The 15,628-nt window shown below is 44.3% G+C and overlaps 1 protein-coding gene across 11 annotated transcripts in view; it reads left to right on the forward strand.

Moving 5' to 3' along the window:
- The window catches only part of LOC101949626 (meiosis-specific coiled-coil domain-containing protein MEIOC-like), a 64,445-nt gene that overhangs the window by 11,321 nt on the left and 37,496 nt on the right, over positions 1 to 15,628 (forward strand). For 8 of the 11 annotated variants that reach the window (XM_005286298.3, XM_008170711.4, XM_008170710.4 and 5 more), the window contains exon 2: positions 6,289 to 6,420. In XM_005286298.3, coding sequence (XP_005286355.2) covers positions 6,289 to 6,420 — 132 coding nt within the window. Of the gene's footprint in view, positions 1 to 6,288; positions 6,421 to 6,508; positions 6,921 to 15,628 lie in introns of all 11 variants that reach the window. The other 3 variants (XM_065582643.1, XM_065582642.1, XM_065582645.1) reach the window with 1 other exon arrangement.

The following is a 15,628-nucleotide window of genomic DNA, read 5'->3' on the forward strand; positions in this document are numbered from 1 at the left end:
CAATCTGCGATTTTTTGAGACCTTCATCTGGGTTTCCCTGCTGTAGGAATTTAAAAAATTGCTGACAGAGGGAAGCAGTTTCTGAATCTAATTACAGTAGGCTAATATAAATAAGAAATAAATCCTTATATGAATGTAATAATGAGCTACCGAGTACATTTAAATCTTGGCACAGGTGAGGGGAGAGTTCTCTTACTTGATAACAAACATTGGCTTGTTGCAGTTAGCTCCTTTTGAGATATTCAATCACTCAATTTCTTAATGTGTTAGGAATATTTTTATAAGTATCTGTTAGCCTATTTAAAAGTGAGAATATATTTTGAAGGACAAAAAATGGAATTTTAACAGGTATTAAATAGTGCCCAAATCATCATTTTTATTTTAAATAAAACTTTTGGAACAATATTTGGTAACTTCACTTTTACCTTCATTTTTTAAAATGGCAGGTTTGTTGGTTGTGTACTGTGTCCCTTTTAAGAAATATTTTTGAAAGGGTTATCTTATGATCTGTAATGTGTGATTTATAAAAATATTGAAACCCACTTAAACTGACTTGGTTTTGTTGACATTTTAGTGGGTCAGAGTTGTGTTTTTTACCAAACTTGTGTTTAATAGTCCCTCCTGTTTCCCTGCTCTACCAGAAGACAATGGATTGTGAGAGAGGTATGAATTAAAAGGTGAAGGGAAGTGTAGTTAGCTGATATCAAGCTTCATTACCTCTCAATAGATCCTGCAATGAATGACTGTTATTAAATGTTTTATTAGTGGTTTGGCCACTTAGGAATGTTAGGAATTGTATGGTTTCCCTATTGATAGGGCCAATAAAAGTTGTCTATTACCCTACCCCTCCCTTAAATGAAATATTCTTGAATAGACACCTACCATAATTTGAGTCAGAGCCTTTTGGAAAAGATTCTTTTAAACTGAATTTTGCAGACTATTCTAATACGTGACAACTTTATATGAATGCTTCATGAAGAGTTTTTGAAAGTAAGGAATACTTGTTATGTTTTAATAATCAGAGAGCAGAGCTATAAAGTCCTGAACAGTAGTAAAATAATCTTTGTCAGCAAGACTGTTCTGCACTTTGGGTCCCTTTAGTACTATTATGAAATAATTTATAATTCATTATACAAAGACTGGCTTCCAAAACTTGAAAGCAGGGGCAAGATCCTCCAAACTCTTTGCACCCGGAACAGCTATTTATATAAATGGTACTTCTGTGTACAGAAGTTTTGTGGCATCAGGCAACAGGTGTAATTTGTAGATTGTTTCTTTTTCTTGAAGGTATTTGGGAGCATGTCTGATTCTAAAAGATTGGAAAAAATTGGTGTAGAAACAAGGCCCTTATCTGTAATCTATTTTCATTTTAATTTAGTTTAATTTTACTGTATTTTAAGTACTAAGGCTGTGAATTTGACAGATGGCAATAACAAAATTAAGGTTCTGATGACCACATTTATTTGCTCACATTGCACATACATTAATGTTGCCAAGAGAGCTTTAACATTTGCATTTCTTGTTGTCTGAGTTTTGAATCTGCAACATTAAAGTTGCATTAATGTTTCTGTATTTTTTTTTTTTTTTTAATCTTTATTAGGAAAAGTACTATAGTAGTGCATACTTCAGAAGTACTGGTGTGTTGTTAGCCAGGGTGTGGATTGGAGACCTCTGTTCCCCAGTCATTTTTTCCAATTTTTTATGCTCTGTGGCTTTGCAACCCAGAATGGGCCTCCAGAGTGAAGGAGGTTCAAAGTAGGTGGTTTGAGAAGGAAGAGAATCCCTCAGACTTTTCAGTGCCTTTTCCACATTACCTGAATTGTAGAATTTGGCCTTCACTCCTGGACTTCAGATAGCATGGTAAGAGGATTGGCAACCTTTCTCATGTCACCTCAAAGTGTTTATTTCAAATTGCCTATTCTCTGGAGGCCTAGATATGTTCTGATGTGCAGAGCCCCAGAACTAGTGAAATTTTTACACTTCTCTGTAGAGGCACCCACATACACACTGCATCTGACTAGAAAGGCATAGTAAAGCATATATCTATGTGCATGCTAGAACTCCTTCAAATCTTAATATAGTGACTATTTGAAAATTACATTGTTAGACAAATTCCCATTCATCAGTGAGGATTATTTACTGGCTAAATTTGAGGTTTCAGAATTTTGGTGGTTTTTTTTAAAGCATGCAAGAAGATAATGGGAAATTGTTTTTTCTCTGCCTTCCCCACACATACATATCTCAGGTAACTCAAAAATAGCCCAATGAATTTCCACAAAAACATTCACCTTTTGCCTGAGCCAAAGCGTAGATTGCTTTCATCCCAAAGAGAGTCTTTTTGTGCCTTAGGTAGGGGAAACTGGTATAATGAAAATCATTTAGCAACCTTAAAAGGATACTGTCAACTTGAAAATCATTCTTCTGTCTGAAAAATTTTATATCTATTATAGTTACGGGTAATGCCTTAGGTAGGGGATAGAGAGTACTTGCCTGGATCCCTGCATAGAACTTGGGAGTGACTTAAAACCTGGGGTGGGGTACTGATGACTTCCCTCCCTAGACCCATGTACTGACTGAGGAAGCAATTGGAGTCTTGGAGTTAGTGAATATTTTTTCTATACAGGGGTCAGATGGGGATGAACAAGTGTTGGTGGGGCATCCATCACTCTCAAACCCTGTTAAGGGTCTGGAAATCACCTAGTACTACCTGAGGCATATGCTTCCCCACCATATGCTTCCCCACCCTTCCATTCAGATCAGAAGAGGCACTTAGCTGTAGGGGAGAAGGAGGCCCCTATCCTCTCCATGTGACTGGAGAGCAGATGCAATTGGGTAGAGGGCAAAAGAAGGAGGTTTTTCTCTCCCGGCATGACTATAAATCCAAGAATTTTTTTTAAGTTAAGAGACTTTGCCTCAATGTTGCTGCTACTGAAGAACCAGAACCAGTAGCAGAAGTGTGGATGGGGATGGGAGAAATCCTTCTAAACAATAGCAGAGGAAGAAGATAAACACTTAATTAATTTTTTTTTAAATAAATTTAAAATAATTCAGGGGATATTATTAAAGGTGCTTTGTAAGAAACATGAATTTTTAAAAATTAGTCAAACAAAATGCAAGCTGTCATCTTTCCTGTAACTAAAGCATTTGCTTCTGTCAAAGCTATAATGGAAGCACCTTCTATACTTAAGGTATCCCAACATGCATTTCAAACAGTGAATTATTTACTGCTAGTGCAATGAGTGTGCATGCATATTAGCCATTAAGGGCTCAGCAACAGCTCAGAGAAAGCTGTGGTCATTGAAAATCTATTCTATTGAGAGAGGGAATGTTGGCTAGGACACAGAGGTGGTTCCATAATCTTTTCAAAAAGCTGCCATAGACTTTAACTTTTACTTGGACACCTACCTACATATGTGGCGTCACGGAGTTCCCCCAGTGATTTGAAATGCTCCCCAGTTGCCTCCTGTTCTAGGACATAAACTGCTTGCCATAGAAGGCTTACCCCTCCCCACTTTATAATTGCATATCTGGTCAGATGCATTATTGTTTCTTTTGTATTCCTGTGAAATATCCAGTATAATACAATGTGATAGATGTAGTGATATATTAGATGAACTGTTGGGTCTTTTTCAGTAAGTCTATTTCTACACACAGATGAATGTGCTAATAGCTGAGCCATATTGATCCTATACACGTTATTTAACAGATCAGTAAGGTCTTTGCTTACCCTGTGGTAGGCATGCAGTGACGATGTCACAGGTTAATTAACTAGTGGTAACCTAACCCATGAGAGTGCACCCACACACATTATGCTGTCCTTGTGTCCACACTTGTGCTGTATCTGGCCATGACAGACAATACATCTATCTGGGAGCATATCTCAAGACTGCTAGCCCCACAACTTGCTACATGGCTCTGTGTTCCCATTTACAGGGTGTTGTGGGGCAACTTGTCTGCCCACACTGGGAACTGTGGGAGGCAGTTTAATGGAGAGAATGCTTCAGTAAATTATTTGTTTTGGGTATATTGAAAATACCAATCAACAGAGGAATTGAAATGGAATAAAATTAGTCAAAAGAAAATGATTATAAAATAACTATTATCCTCTTAATGATCTGTATGTAAGAAAAGTGTGGAGAGAAGAAACGTCTTTTGAAACCTTTCACTTTTTTGTCTTTTCCTGTGTCTACACTAGCACTTTTGTCTGTATAACTGGAAAAAGTACACTGATAGAAGCACCAATGTGGACAGCGCTATGTTGACAGGAGATGCTCTCTCCCATTAGGGGTGGTTTAATTATGTCAATGGGAGAGCTGTCTCCCTTTGACATAGAGTGGCTATACGGAAAATATTACAGCGGTGCAGTTGTATAAGTACAGCGGTGCCGCTGTAAGATCTATAGTGTAGACATGGCCTTAATCTAGTTTTGAAAGCTTGAATGAATCACCCTTTAGAATAGGCTAACAAACTTTTAATGGCTCTTGTGAAAACTCATCTGTTCCCGATTAACTGTCCTGAATAACTCCATGTGTAGACACTCATTCTGTTTAGTTGAACAGCTGTTGCACTGTAAATTCACACCCTACCTTAATCCAAATTAACTTTCAAGTGTAGACAAGACCTTAGTTTTAGCTTGAGAGACAGTAGGCAAGGTCAACCACCATCCGAGTTATAGTGCTGACATTGGCATAAACACTACAAATGACTTGTCTTCACTTAGGATTTTACAGTGCGATAACATTTGTTATCCTGCTTTAAACAAAAATCTGTCAGTGAAGATAAATCCTAAGAGTTTCACTTTTCCGAGGGATTTTTAGTGGGCATTGTTCTACTGTATCAAACCCAAGAGACGGATGAAGCTGGAGAAATGGCAAGCATGCAAACTGAAATTAGAGGGCTGCATAGAGGCAAATTAATAGTCACCTTCTGTGGTTGAGCCTGTTTAGTCTTCACTGAGAAGTCCTACTTCTATAATAAATTGAGCTATGAATTGTACTGAAACTCATTGCTGATAATTGCAGAGTTTACACTCTATCTTTTATAAATGTACATATGGCCCACGCTAATTTTTTCCACCCATTCTCCAAGAGCCAAACTGTCACACTGGGAAATCTTGTTTGTTGGGAATCTTCATTTGAAAGTTCAAAACTGGCTGTGAAATGGTTCAAAACTGACTTCTGAGGAGAGGCTGAGGGAACTGGGATTGTTTAGTCTGCAGAAGAGAAGAATGAGGGGGGATTTGATAGCTGCTTTCAACTACCTGAAAGGGGGTTCCAAAGAGGATGGATCTAGACTGTTCTCAGTGGTATCAGATGACAGAACAAGGAGTAATGGTCTCAAGTTGCAGTGGGGGAGGTTTAGGTTGGATATTAGGAAAAACTTTTTCACTAGGAGGGTGGTGAAGCACTGGAATGGGTTACCTCGAGAGGTGGTAGAATCTCCTTCCTTAGAGGTTTTTAAGGTCCGGCTTGACAAAGCCCTGCCTGGGATGATTTAGATGGGGATTGGTCCTGCTTTGAGCAGGGGGTTGGACTAGATGACCTCCTGAGGTCCCTTCCATCCCTGAGATTCTATGACTAGCATATGATACAGATTTCATTTTTTTCTTGGGATATTGTTAATGCTGAACTATTTTTGTGGCCCTTTAGGTCCTACAAATGTTGATGTTTTGTAAAAAAAACTGACTAATGTGAAGCTTTTAAATATTGCCCAAGTTATTCTTCAGTAGACTGCTGTCTTTATTTAATTACAGCACTTGGAAGTCTAATATCACTGAGTTCATCCTTTTGAAATTAGACTTCAGTTTACCCACTTGCTGTTTGTTGGTGAATTACACTGAAATCACTGACATCATGTCCATGAAAACTGACAAACCTAGTCAATTTTCACTCTTCTGCATCTTGCAGAAGCTCTGAGAAGCCAGGGAGACACTGGGAATGTCTGCCTGAAAACTTAAACCAGTGTGGTACTGCCTTACTAACTTCTGTTTGCATTTGGAAGGTATCCTTTTCTTTTTAATGAAATTGTAAATTCTGTAGGAAGTTATGGTAATTGTCAGGGAAATTTTCCAATTTGTGCTGGACTAGTGGATTTTTCAAGGCTTGGATTGGAATATAGTACTGTCATTTTGCCTGAACCTTATTTACTCAACTAATAACAAGTTAATCATTTTTAATGTTGTTTCAGTTTTTGGCCTTCTGAATAATACATACTATTTTTCTTAAAATGCTGATGTTTCCGGTTAAAATTGCTAACCTTTGCTTTTCATGTTTAATTATCTTTAAATAGGGTACACCTGTGCTTAAGATTCTGAATTTCTGCTTATTTGGCAATGCAACAAACTTGGGAAAAGAGAATTTGTATTCTGACAGCGAGGACATGGTCAAACAAAGTGCCACTCTCAGTCATTACGAGCCACGGGTGAGTCCAAAGTAATTGCTTGCTTAGATGAATAGAAATGGAATTCTCTTACTGTTTTCTTTTCTTTTTTTTTTTTTTTTTTTCCCAGACTGAAATGTATATGTAAACCCTATATGGCGTGTCTTTAGGTTTCTTATATGCTAGAGGTGGAAAAGATCTCTATACAGAAGAGTAATCATGGATTCCTACAGCAATCAACAATTCCATGTCTAGTCTGGCCTCAAGTGACTCTAGTGATGATAATCTCATGACCTTCTTTGGCAAAATATTCTGAAAAATAGTCGCAAGAAGTTGTTACCACTTGATAAATGTCCAGTGGCAATGTGAAATTAATTTATTTTCAGTCCACTTCCCAGCTAACTGTTATCCACATAGAAAAGATCATAAATACAATAGACACTATGCATCCTTGATGGCAATCAGGTTATAAAGGCTAAGGAAAGATGGGCATCAGAGAATGGTGGGAGTCCTACAAAGGTGATGTTCCTGCATCTGGTTAGGTCTGTATTTTTATTTTTCTTACCTTGCTCTGGCTAGTAGATGTTTGACAAATGTAACGCCTTCCCATAAACAAGAAGTCCACAATTCTCTGGCTGCTGCAAAGGAGTATTCTTTGCTTCCTTTCACCACCATACCAGAGCCTTCAAGCTGCCCCAAGGGTGGGTGTGGGGAAAGGAAGTCTCCACTACTCTACCACTTTACCATCCTCCTGGCTGCTGTCTGTGGTGGGCAGGATCTCTTCAACTCACATACCTTGTCCCCCAGATTAAGTTTGGGGTCCTCCTGACCAGTAAATAGCTCTATTATTTACCTCTACTTCTGGTCAGTTTGTCAAGTGCCAGTAGAGTAAAAGTGATACAGTTCTTGTGAATTTCACTGCTGTCCCTTAGGGTTAATAGCAGTAAACACTGAGCCAACTCTAACCATTTTTAGTGTGCTCCAGGCTGGGAAAGTTAGCAGCGGCCACAGAGGTACTAGAACTATTTTTCTGCAGATTTAAAAAGGCAGCACACCTTTGTTTTACATTCTGATAACATTAAAATGGTTGCCTTAGTCGTTTGAGCTAGAAACTGAAAAGGAACATAGTCAACTTAAAATCACACTTCTGTGAAAAGTTTTTACCCAGTATTGTTAAAATAGTATCCAAGATACTGTGAATAAAAAACTGTCTGGGTACTAATCTTTACAAGTTGGAGTACCTGATTCTTAGGATAGATAACTCTACAGCAGGGGTAGCACACAAGCTGATTTTCAGTGGCACTCACACTGCCCGGGTCTTGGCCACCGGTCTGGGGGGCTCTTCATTTTAATTTAATTTTAAATGAAGCTTCTTAAACGTTTTAAAAACCTTATTTACTTTACATAGAACAATAGTTTAGTTATATATTATAGACTTATAGAAAGAGATCTTCTAAAAAGGTTAAAATGTATTACTGGCACGCGAAACCGTAAATTAGAGGGATTAAATGAAGATTCAGCACACCACTTCTGAAAGGTTGCCGACCCCTGCTCTACAGGGTTTCTGTACTGAATTTAGCCAACAAAAGGTGTTTTGGCACTTGTGTGCTATTACAGGGCAGGTTTAATGCAGTTCGAGCAACAGAAGCCACTGTTTCAAATTGTTTGGGTGAAGTGAAGAAATGTAGTAGTAATCTCTATTTTAATTTGTTACTTATAAATCTCAAAAATTAAGGGCTTTTTTAGCATTATATATCTATTAAAATAGCCAACATACTTTTCCCCACCTTTATGTGGGAGGACACCTAACCTCCATTAACTATTTCTTTTTATTCTTCTCTCCCATTATATAGTACAGCAATGTCCTCTTAATCAGGAGAGGGTAGGCAGAGTCTGGATATCCTGCATAACTTCTAACAATCCCTTTTGCCACAATATTAATGGGATTCAGAAAGAGCAGGGTTCTTTTACCCTCCCACTGTGGTTGGGAGGCCGTCTCTGTTGTGCTAACAGCTGCTATTGTCTCAAAAACAGAAGGCTGCTCTTAGGCCTTGGCTACAGCGCAATAAAGTCACCCCCAGCGCTGTAACTCACTCCCCGTCCACACTGGCAAGGCATTTGCAGCGCTGTATCTCCGTGGCTACAGCGCTGCAGGTATTCCACCTCCTCTAGAGGAATAACAGCTGCTGCGGAGTGGCTGAGATGCTGGTGCTCCAGTGTAAATGGGGAGTAAGCTTATTACGCAGTGATTGACCCCCCGGAAACTCCCCATAATCCTTTTAAGTGAAGCTTCCTCTCCTTGTTTTGTTGTGATGCCTCTCTTTGTTTGGTTGTGAACTCTGGGCTCTCGGAGCTGCTTATCAAAAAAACCAAACACAGCTACTGTTTGCTGTGAATGAGTAGAGGCAGGCAGGGGGGCTCCCTTTGGAACGCCCACAGCTAATGTTTGCTTGAAGAGAGAGGCGGCGAGGGGGGGAGCTGGGGTCTGTTTCGGCGAGTGGCTGCTTATGGGGTCCGTTTCCGCAAGTGGCTGCTTATCTGGTCTGTAAGGGAAAAAACCAAACACCTCTGTTTGTTTTCAGTGAGTGAGAGAGGGGTGGAGGAGGGAGAGGGGTCGGAACTTGCAAGGCAGGGTGCTGACACAGTGTCCGCGCTCCAAAAATCCACTCTCTCTCCCCCACGCTCCACCTTTTGAAAAGCACGTTGCAGCCACTTGAACGCTGGGATAGCTGCCCATAATGCACCGCTCCCAATGCCGCTGCAAATGTGGCCCCGACAGTGCGCTGTCAGCTGTCAGTGTGGACAGACTGCAGCGCTTTCCCTACTCAGCTGTACGAAGACAGGTTTAACTCACAGCGCTGTACAGCTGCAAGTGTAGCCAAGGCCTTTAGTTTTCAACTGTGATTCCACATCTGAGAGTAGGATGTGGCTCTTAATGGTTGAGCAAATTGACTCCTCAAACATGCATGGCCTGATTGTGAGGCCAAGGACAGAATTCTTATTATGTCCCAGTATTTACAGCTTGTTAAAAATGAGCTGAATGTTTGTTGTGGTGTGCATTGAGAGAGAATGTATTCCACCAGAGTGCATTGTTATTACATTTCCTTTACCAGTTGGATAGGATAAGAGAGCTTGTTTTTTGGGGAAGGAGAGGTATGTTCCCCCTGTTAGCTGATAGGAGAGATTGGGTGAAATCATGGCCACATTGAAGTCAATGGGGCTAGGGATTGCATCCATTTTCCCCTTAGTGGTATCCATAGGGCTGGCCCTCGCGCCCCCTGGAGTCCTGTGCACATGCACCAGTATAAGGGGCGCCGCCAGCTCCATACCCTCTCAGTTCCTTTTTATGAACTGTGCTAATTGGCTGGAATGCCTTCTTGCTTTGCAAGGCTTTCCTAACAGTGATTTGGACTCAGATCTAGTGTATATAATTTTTGTAGTTAGTAAGTTTAATTACACATCTTAGTATATATAGTGTAGTCCAGATAGTTATTCCAATCTTAGAGGGACGTTGTCCCAGGGACTGGGTATGCCCTGGTCTCTGGGCTTCAAGCTATGCTCATCCTGCACCAAGCCTATGCCGGTGAGCGACCACATATGGCCTATCTGAAGTGCCTCGGAGAAGCTCATGTTAAGGAGAAGTGTGGAATCTGAAGGGGCTTCAGACCAAGGACTTTGAAAGACAGAGACATTCACCTGAAGGCTCTGCTAATGGAGGCAGCCCTCAGACCGGCCTTGGAGCCATCCTGCTCCAAATTGGTGCCAAGTACTTCAGCCTGTGTGCAAAGTGCACCGCCAGCACTGGGCTCTTTTTGGCACCATTCTCCATCCCCAGTGCCAAAGAGGAAGCACAAGAAACAACATGTCGAAAGAGGGCGCTCCCTGGCACCAAAGAGAGACGAGAGGGGAGCAGTGGACGTAGTGAGACCTGTACCAGGCCACTTGTCCTCCCCAGAGCTGTGTCGAGCCCAGAGCTGTGTCGAGCCCACCTCCCACTCCTGGGAATGGTCGTGGTACCGTGTGCTGGCAGGTCCCCTCAACTCCAGAGGCCTTCCAGGCTGCAAAAGACTTGTTGTCCCTCCTGATACCGCCCACTCCCCAAGGTCCCATACCTGTCAGGGCTATCAGGGACAGAAGGGTGCAAGGAGTGGAGAGCTCCTTCTCGGCACCGACGGTAGCGGCACCTACCAGGGGGAAGCTCTGCATGCCCCCACCCTCACAACAGTCCCCGACCTGGCATTGGTCACTGCTTCCCCGGCACCCCCTGGAGGCAGAACTGGGCATGCCCCCCCCCCCCCCATGGTCTCCAGGAAAAGAGTCCTCGTCGGAGTCTGAGGTGGAGTCCTTCGCCCCACCAGAAGTAGTACCGGTACCTGTCGTACGCACCAGACTTCAGTACTGGCCCCATGGCAGCCGCCTGGCCATCAGGACACTGGCCCATGCAGTGGTAGTATTGGAACCTGTGGAGGTTTCCCCTGGTACCCCCTTCCCAATGGTCGTACTCAGTTGTGTAGGCAAGCCACTATTTTGTCCTCTGACACCGACCCTGGCTCCGAGGTCACGGAAGTGACCCCACTGGAGGTGGTAGTAGGGTTATTTAACCTGCTCCCGCCAGATGATTTTAGGACACATCAGGAGCTCCTGAAGAGGGTCGCCACAAACTTGGAGATAGAGGAGCTGAAGGAGTCCATTCACCGTCTGATAGATATCTTGGCTGTAGTAGCTCCCTCCAGAGTGGCCCTTCTGGTAAATGAGGGGGTTGTGGGACCAGTCAGGGGCAGGACTCTATGGCAGACCCCTTCCTCTCTGCCCTCTACTTCAAAATGGGTAGAAAAGAAGTACTATATACTGGCCACCAGGTTCGAGTACTTGTATTCGCATCCCCCCACGGGATCCTTCATGGTGTTAGCTGCAAATGAGAGGGACAGGCAGAGGAAGCCCAGTGCCACCTCAAAGAATAAGGAGGCCAAGAGACTGAATCTTTTCAGGAGAAAGGTTTATTCCACGGGCAGCCTCCAGCTTCATATCTCTAACCAGCAGTTGTTGCTTGGGGGTATGATTTTAACTTGTGGGACTCAATGGCCAAGTTCAGAAACTCTGCAGCAGGAGTCGAGGCAGGAGTTCATCGCCATCCAGGAGGAGGGCAAGACTGTGGCCAGAGCCTCCCTACAGGCAGCTCTGGATGTGGCCAACTCAGCGGCCAGAACAATGGCGAATGGCCATGGTTACCAGAGGCACATGTGGCTCCAGTTATCGGGCCTCTTGCATGAGGTGCAGCAGTTTGTCCAGGACCTCCCCTTTGAGGGCACCACTCTGTTCTCTGAACAGATGGACTCCAAGCTGCATGGTCTCAAAGATTCTCAAGGGCTACACTTTGTTCCCTGGGCCTGTACACACCCCCGGCCTCCAGGAAGCATTTCCAGCCTCAACTGCCTCCCAGATTCTCGGGGCCTTCCAGACATGATTCCTATAAGAAGAAAGGGAAGGGATACAAGTGTCGTCAGGCCCTACCTTCCACCTCAGCCTCCCAGTCGGGCTCAATTAGATACCCTGGTGAGTCCAGGCAGGCCTTTTGAGGGTATGTCTGAGGACAGCATACCAGAGTTGAGTCAGGATCCATCTCCCCTTTTGTTTTTGGACTGCCTGTTTCCCTTCTGCACTGCATGGTCTCACATAACATGCTACAATACATAACAGTAGATGAAGTTCCTCGAGACTTGAGAGGGAAGGGGTTCTACTCCTGATATTTCATAATCCCGAAGGCCAAGGGGGGCCTGCGTCCCATCCTGGATCTGTGTTGCCTCAACAAATATTTCAAGAAATTGAGGTTCCGCATGGTCTTCCTGGCCTCCATCATTCCCTCTCTGAATCCGGGAGAGTGGTATGCTGCCCTCGATCTCAAGGACGCTTATTTCCGCATTTCCATCTTCCATGGACACAGAAGATTTCTTCAGTTTGTGATGGGCCAATGCCACTACCAGTTCAATGCATTCCCCTTCGACCTGTCAGCTTCCCCACAGGTCTTTACAAAGTATATGATGATGGTTGCAGCTTACCTGGGACGTCGAAGTGTACGAATCTACCCATACTTCGATGATTGGCTGATCAAAGGCCATTTGCGAGCTCAGGTTCAGCACAGCGTTGCCATAGTACGGGCCACCTGTCGGGCGTTGGGCCTGTTGGTAAGCAAACAGAAATTAACACTAGTCCCAGTGCAGAGAATAGAGCTTATAGGGGCAGTGCTCGTCTCTACCCAGGCCAGGGCCTTCATAGCAGAAGCCCGATTCCGAACTATGTCAGATCTAATCGCCCGCGTCACAGCTCACCCGCTTATGAGTGCCCAGGTATGCCTCAGGCTGTTAGGTCACATGGCAGGGTGTACTTACGTGGTGCAATATGCGAGGCTACACCTCAGACCCCTACAGATGTGGCTGGCATCGATCTACTCCCCGGGCAGACACCACTTGGACTCAGTTCTCATGAGCCCATCAACTGTCTTAACATCTCTGACTTAGTGGGTAGATCCGTGTTCGGTGATGAAATGGGTGCCCTTTACTGCCCCATATCCATCAGAGACCTTGGTTATGGACGCATCAGAACTGGGGTGGTGAGCCCACCATGGCAATCTCAGGATCAAAGGGCTCTGGTCCCAGGAAGAGCTAAATTCAGGGCGATACATTTGGCCTGCCAGGTGTTTTTTCCCCAGCTGTCAGGCAGGGTTGTGCAGGTCTCAATGGACAATACGGCCTTGATTATTTTATGTCAACAGGCAAGGGGGAGCTTGCTTCTCAGGCCTGTGTCAGGAGGTCCTCTGTCTGTGGGACTTCTTCTGTGTGAACCACACCATCCGTTTCGAGGCAGCACATCTTCCCGGAGAACAGAATGTGTTGGCAGATCAACTTAGCGGGTCCTTTTCCATTCATCCCGAGTGGTCCCTTCACCCAGAGGTAGTCAATGCTATCTTCCAGAGGTGGGGGACTGTCCAGGTGGACCTGTTTGCCACCAGACAGAACAGGAAATGCCGCAGGTTCTGCTCGGTGCACAAGCACAGCAAAGGCTCTCTGTCCGACGCCTTCCTGCTCTCGTGGGCGGGCAGGCTGCTGTTTGCCTTTCCACCGATCCCCTTGGTTCAAAAGGTCCTTCTAAAGATCAAGAGGGACAAGGCAAAGGTTATCTTGATAGCTCCGGCATGGCCACGCATTGGTTTAGCACACTTCTGGGCCTCTCGGTAGCAACTCTGTTAGAGCTCCCATGACGTCTGGACTTGATTTCACAGGACCAAGGCCGGTTGCTTCACCCGAACCTCGTCTCCCTACACCTGATGGTGTGGCTTCTGTGTGGCTAAACTCCGAGGAGTGGGCCTGCTCCGGAGCAGGTCCAGCAGTCTTGCTAGATAGCAGGAAACACTTCATCAGGGCTACCTACTTGGCTGAACTTGTGGGCCTCTGAATGGAATCTTTCTCCATCTCAGCCCTCACTGCAGTCCATCTTGGACTATTTGCTCCACCTGAAGCACCAGGGTCTGACTGTCTTCAGTCAAGGTTCACTTGGCAGCCATCTCAGCCTTCCATCCTCTGGTCCAGGGCAGATCAGTCTTCTCCTATGAGATGACGATCAGGTTCCTCAAGGGTTTAGAAAGATCTACCCACAGGTTTGTGCCCCGATTCCCCCATGGGACTTAAACCTGGTCCTGTCAAGGTTCACGGGTCTCCCCTTTGAACCGTTAGCTTCTTGTTCTCTCCTACTCTTCTTGTGGAAGGTTGCCTTCCTAGTGGTGATTACCTTGGCCAGAAGGGTCTCCGAAATCAAAGCCTTGACATCAGAACCCCCATATACACAGTGTTCTTCAAAGACAACGTCCAGCTGCGCCCCCACCTGACCTTCCTTCCAAAGGTGGTGTTGCAGTTCATAACAACCAGGACATTTTTCTGCCTGTTTTATTTCCGAAGCCTTACAGCACTGCTGTGGAATGTCAGCTACATACTTTAAATGTTAGATGGGCCTTGGCCCTTCTGCAAGTCTACACAGCTTTTCGTGGCTGTGCTGACAGGATGAAAGGTCTACCAAAGAATATTGTCATCCCAAAGAATATTGTCCTGGATAACTGCCTGCATCCGAGCTTGCTATGAGCTGGCGAACGTCCCACCACCGGCTATCGTGATGGCTTATTCTGCAAGACCCCAGTCTTCGTCAGCAGCGTTCCTCGCGCAGATACCAGTCCTGGATAGCTAGAGGGCCGCGATGTGGTCATCGATTCAGACCTTCGCATCCCACTATGCCATCACCCAACAGGCCTGTGACAATGCTAGTTTCGATAGAGCAGTATTGCAATCAGAACATACATGAACTTGGAGCCCATCTCAGGGGATACTGCTTGTGAGTCACCTAGCATGGAATGGACATGAGCAAGCACTTGAAGAAGAAAAATGGTTCTTAATTTTTCGTAACAGTTGTTCGTTGAGATGTGTTTTTCATGTCCATTCCCTGATCCACTCTCCGACCCTCTTGTCGGCGTTACCTGCAAAAAGGAACTAAGAGAGTGTGGAGTCGGTGGTGTCCCTTATACCGGTGCATGTTCACAGAGCTCCAGAAGGTTCTTGGGCTGGCCCTACGGATACTACTAAGGAAAAATCTCCAGCAACTGTGCATGTAGCGTGCACATACCTAGCCTGGAATGGACATGAGCAACACTTCGCAACTGTTGCTGTCAAGGTTCCTTCCCCACTCTGAACTCTAGGGTACAGATGTGGGGACCTGCATGAAAATCTCTGAGCTTAACTACCAGCTTAGATCTGCTTTTGCTGCCACCACCCAAATTATATATGAGTTATTTGGGAAACTCTGTCTACATCCCCCCCAGAATATCTCCCTCCCAAGTACTATAACCCTTCCCAGGGTAGCCTTGAGAGACTTCTCCACCAATTTCCTGGTGAACACCGATCCAAACCCTTGGATCTTAAAACAAGGAGAATTTAACCATTCCCCCTCCTCTCCCCCCACCAATTCCTGGTGAGTCCAGATCCAACCCCCTTGGATCTTAAATCAAGGAAAAATCAATCAGGTTCTTAAAAAGAAGGCTTTTAATTAAAGAAAGAAAGGTAAAAATCATCTCTGTAAAATCAGGATGGAAAATAACTTTACAGGGTAATCAGATTCAAAGAGCCCAGAGGAACCCCCTCTAGCCTTAGGTTCAAAGTTACAGCAAACAGAGGTAAACCCTCTAGCAAAAGGAACATTTACAAGTTGAGAA

The sequence above is a fragment of the Chrysemys picta genome, chromosome 2 (genome assembly GCF_011386835.1).
Source record: "Chrysemys picta bellii isolate R12L10 chromosome 2, ASM1138683v2, whole genome shotgun sequence".
NCBI lineage: Eukaryota > Metazoa > Chordata > Testudines > Emydidae > Chrysemys > Chrysemys picta.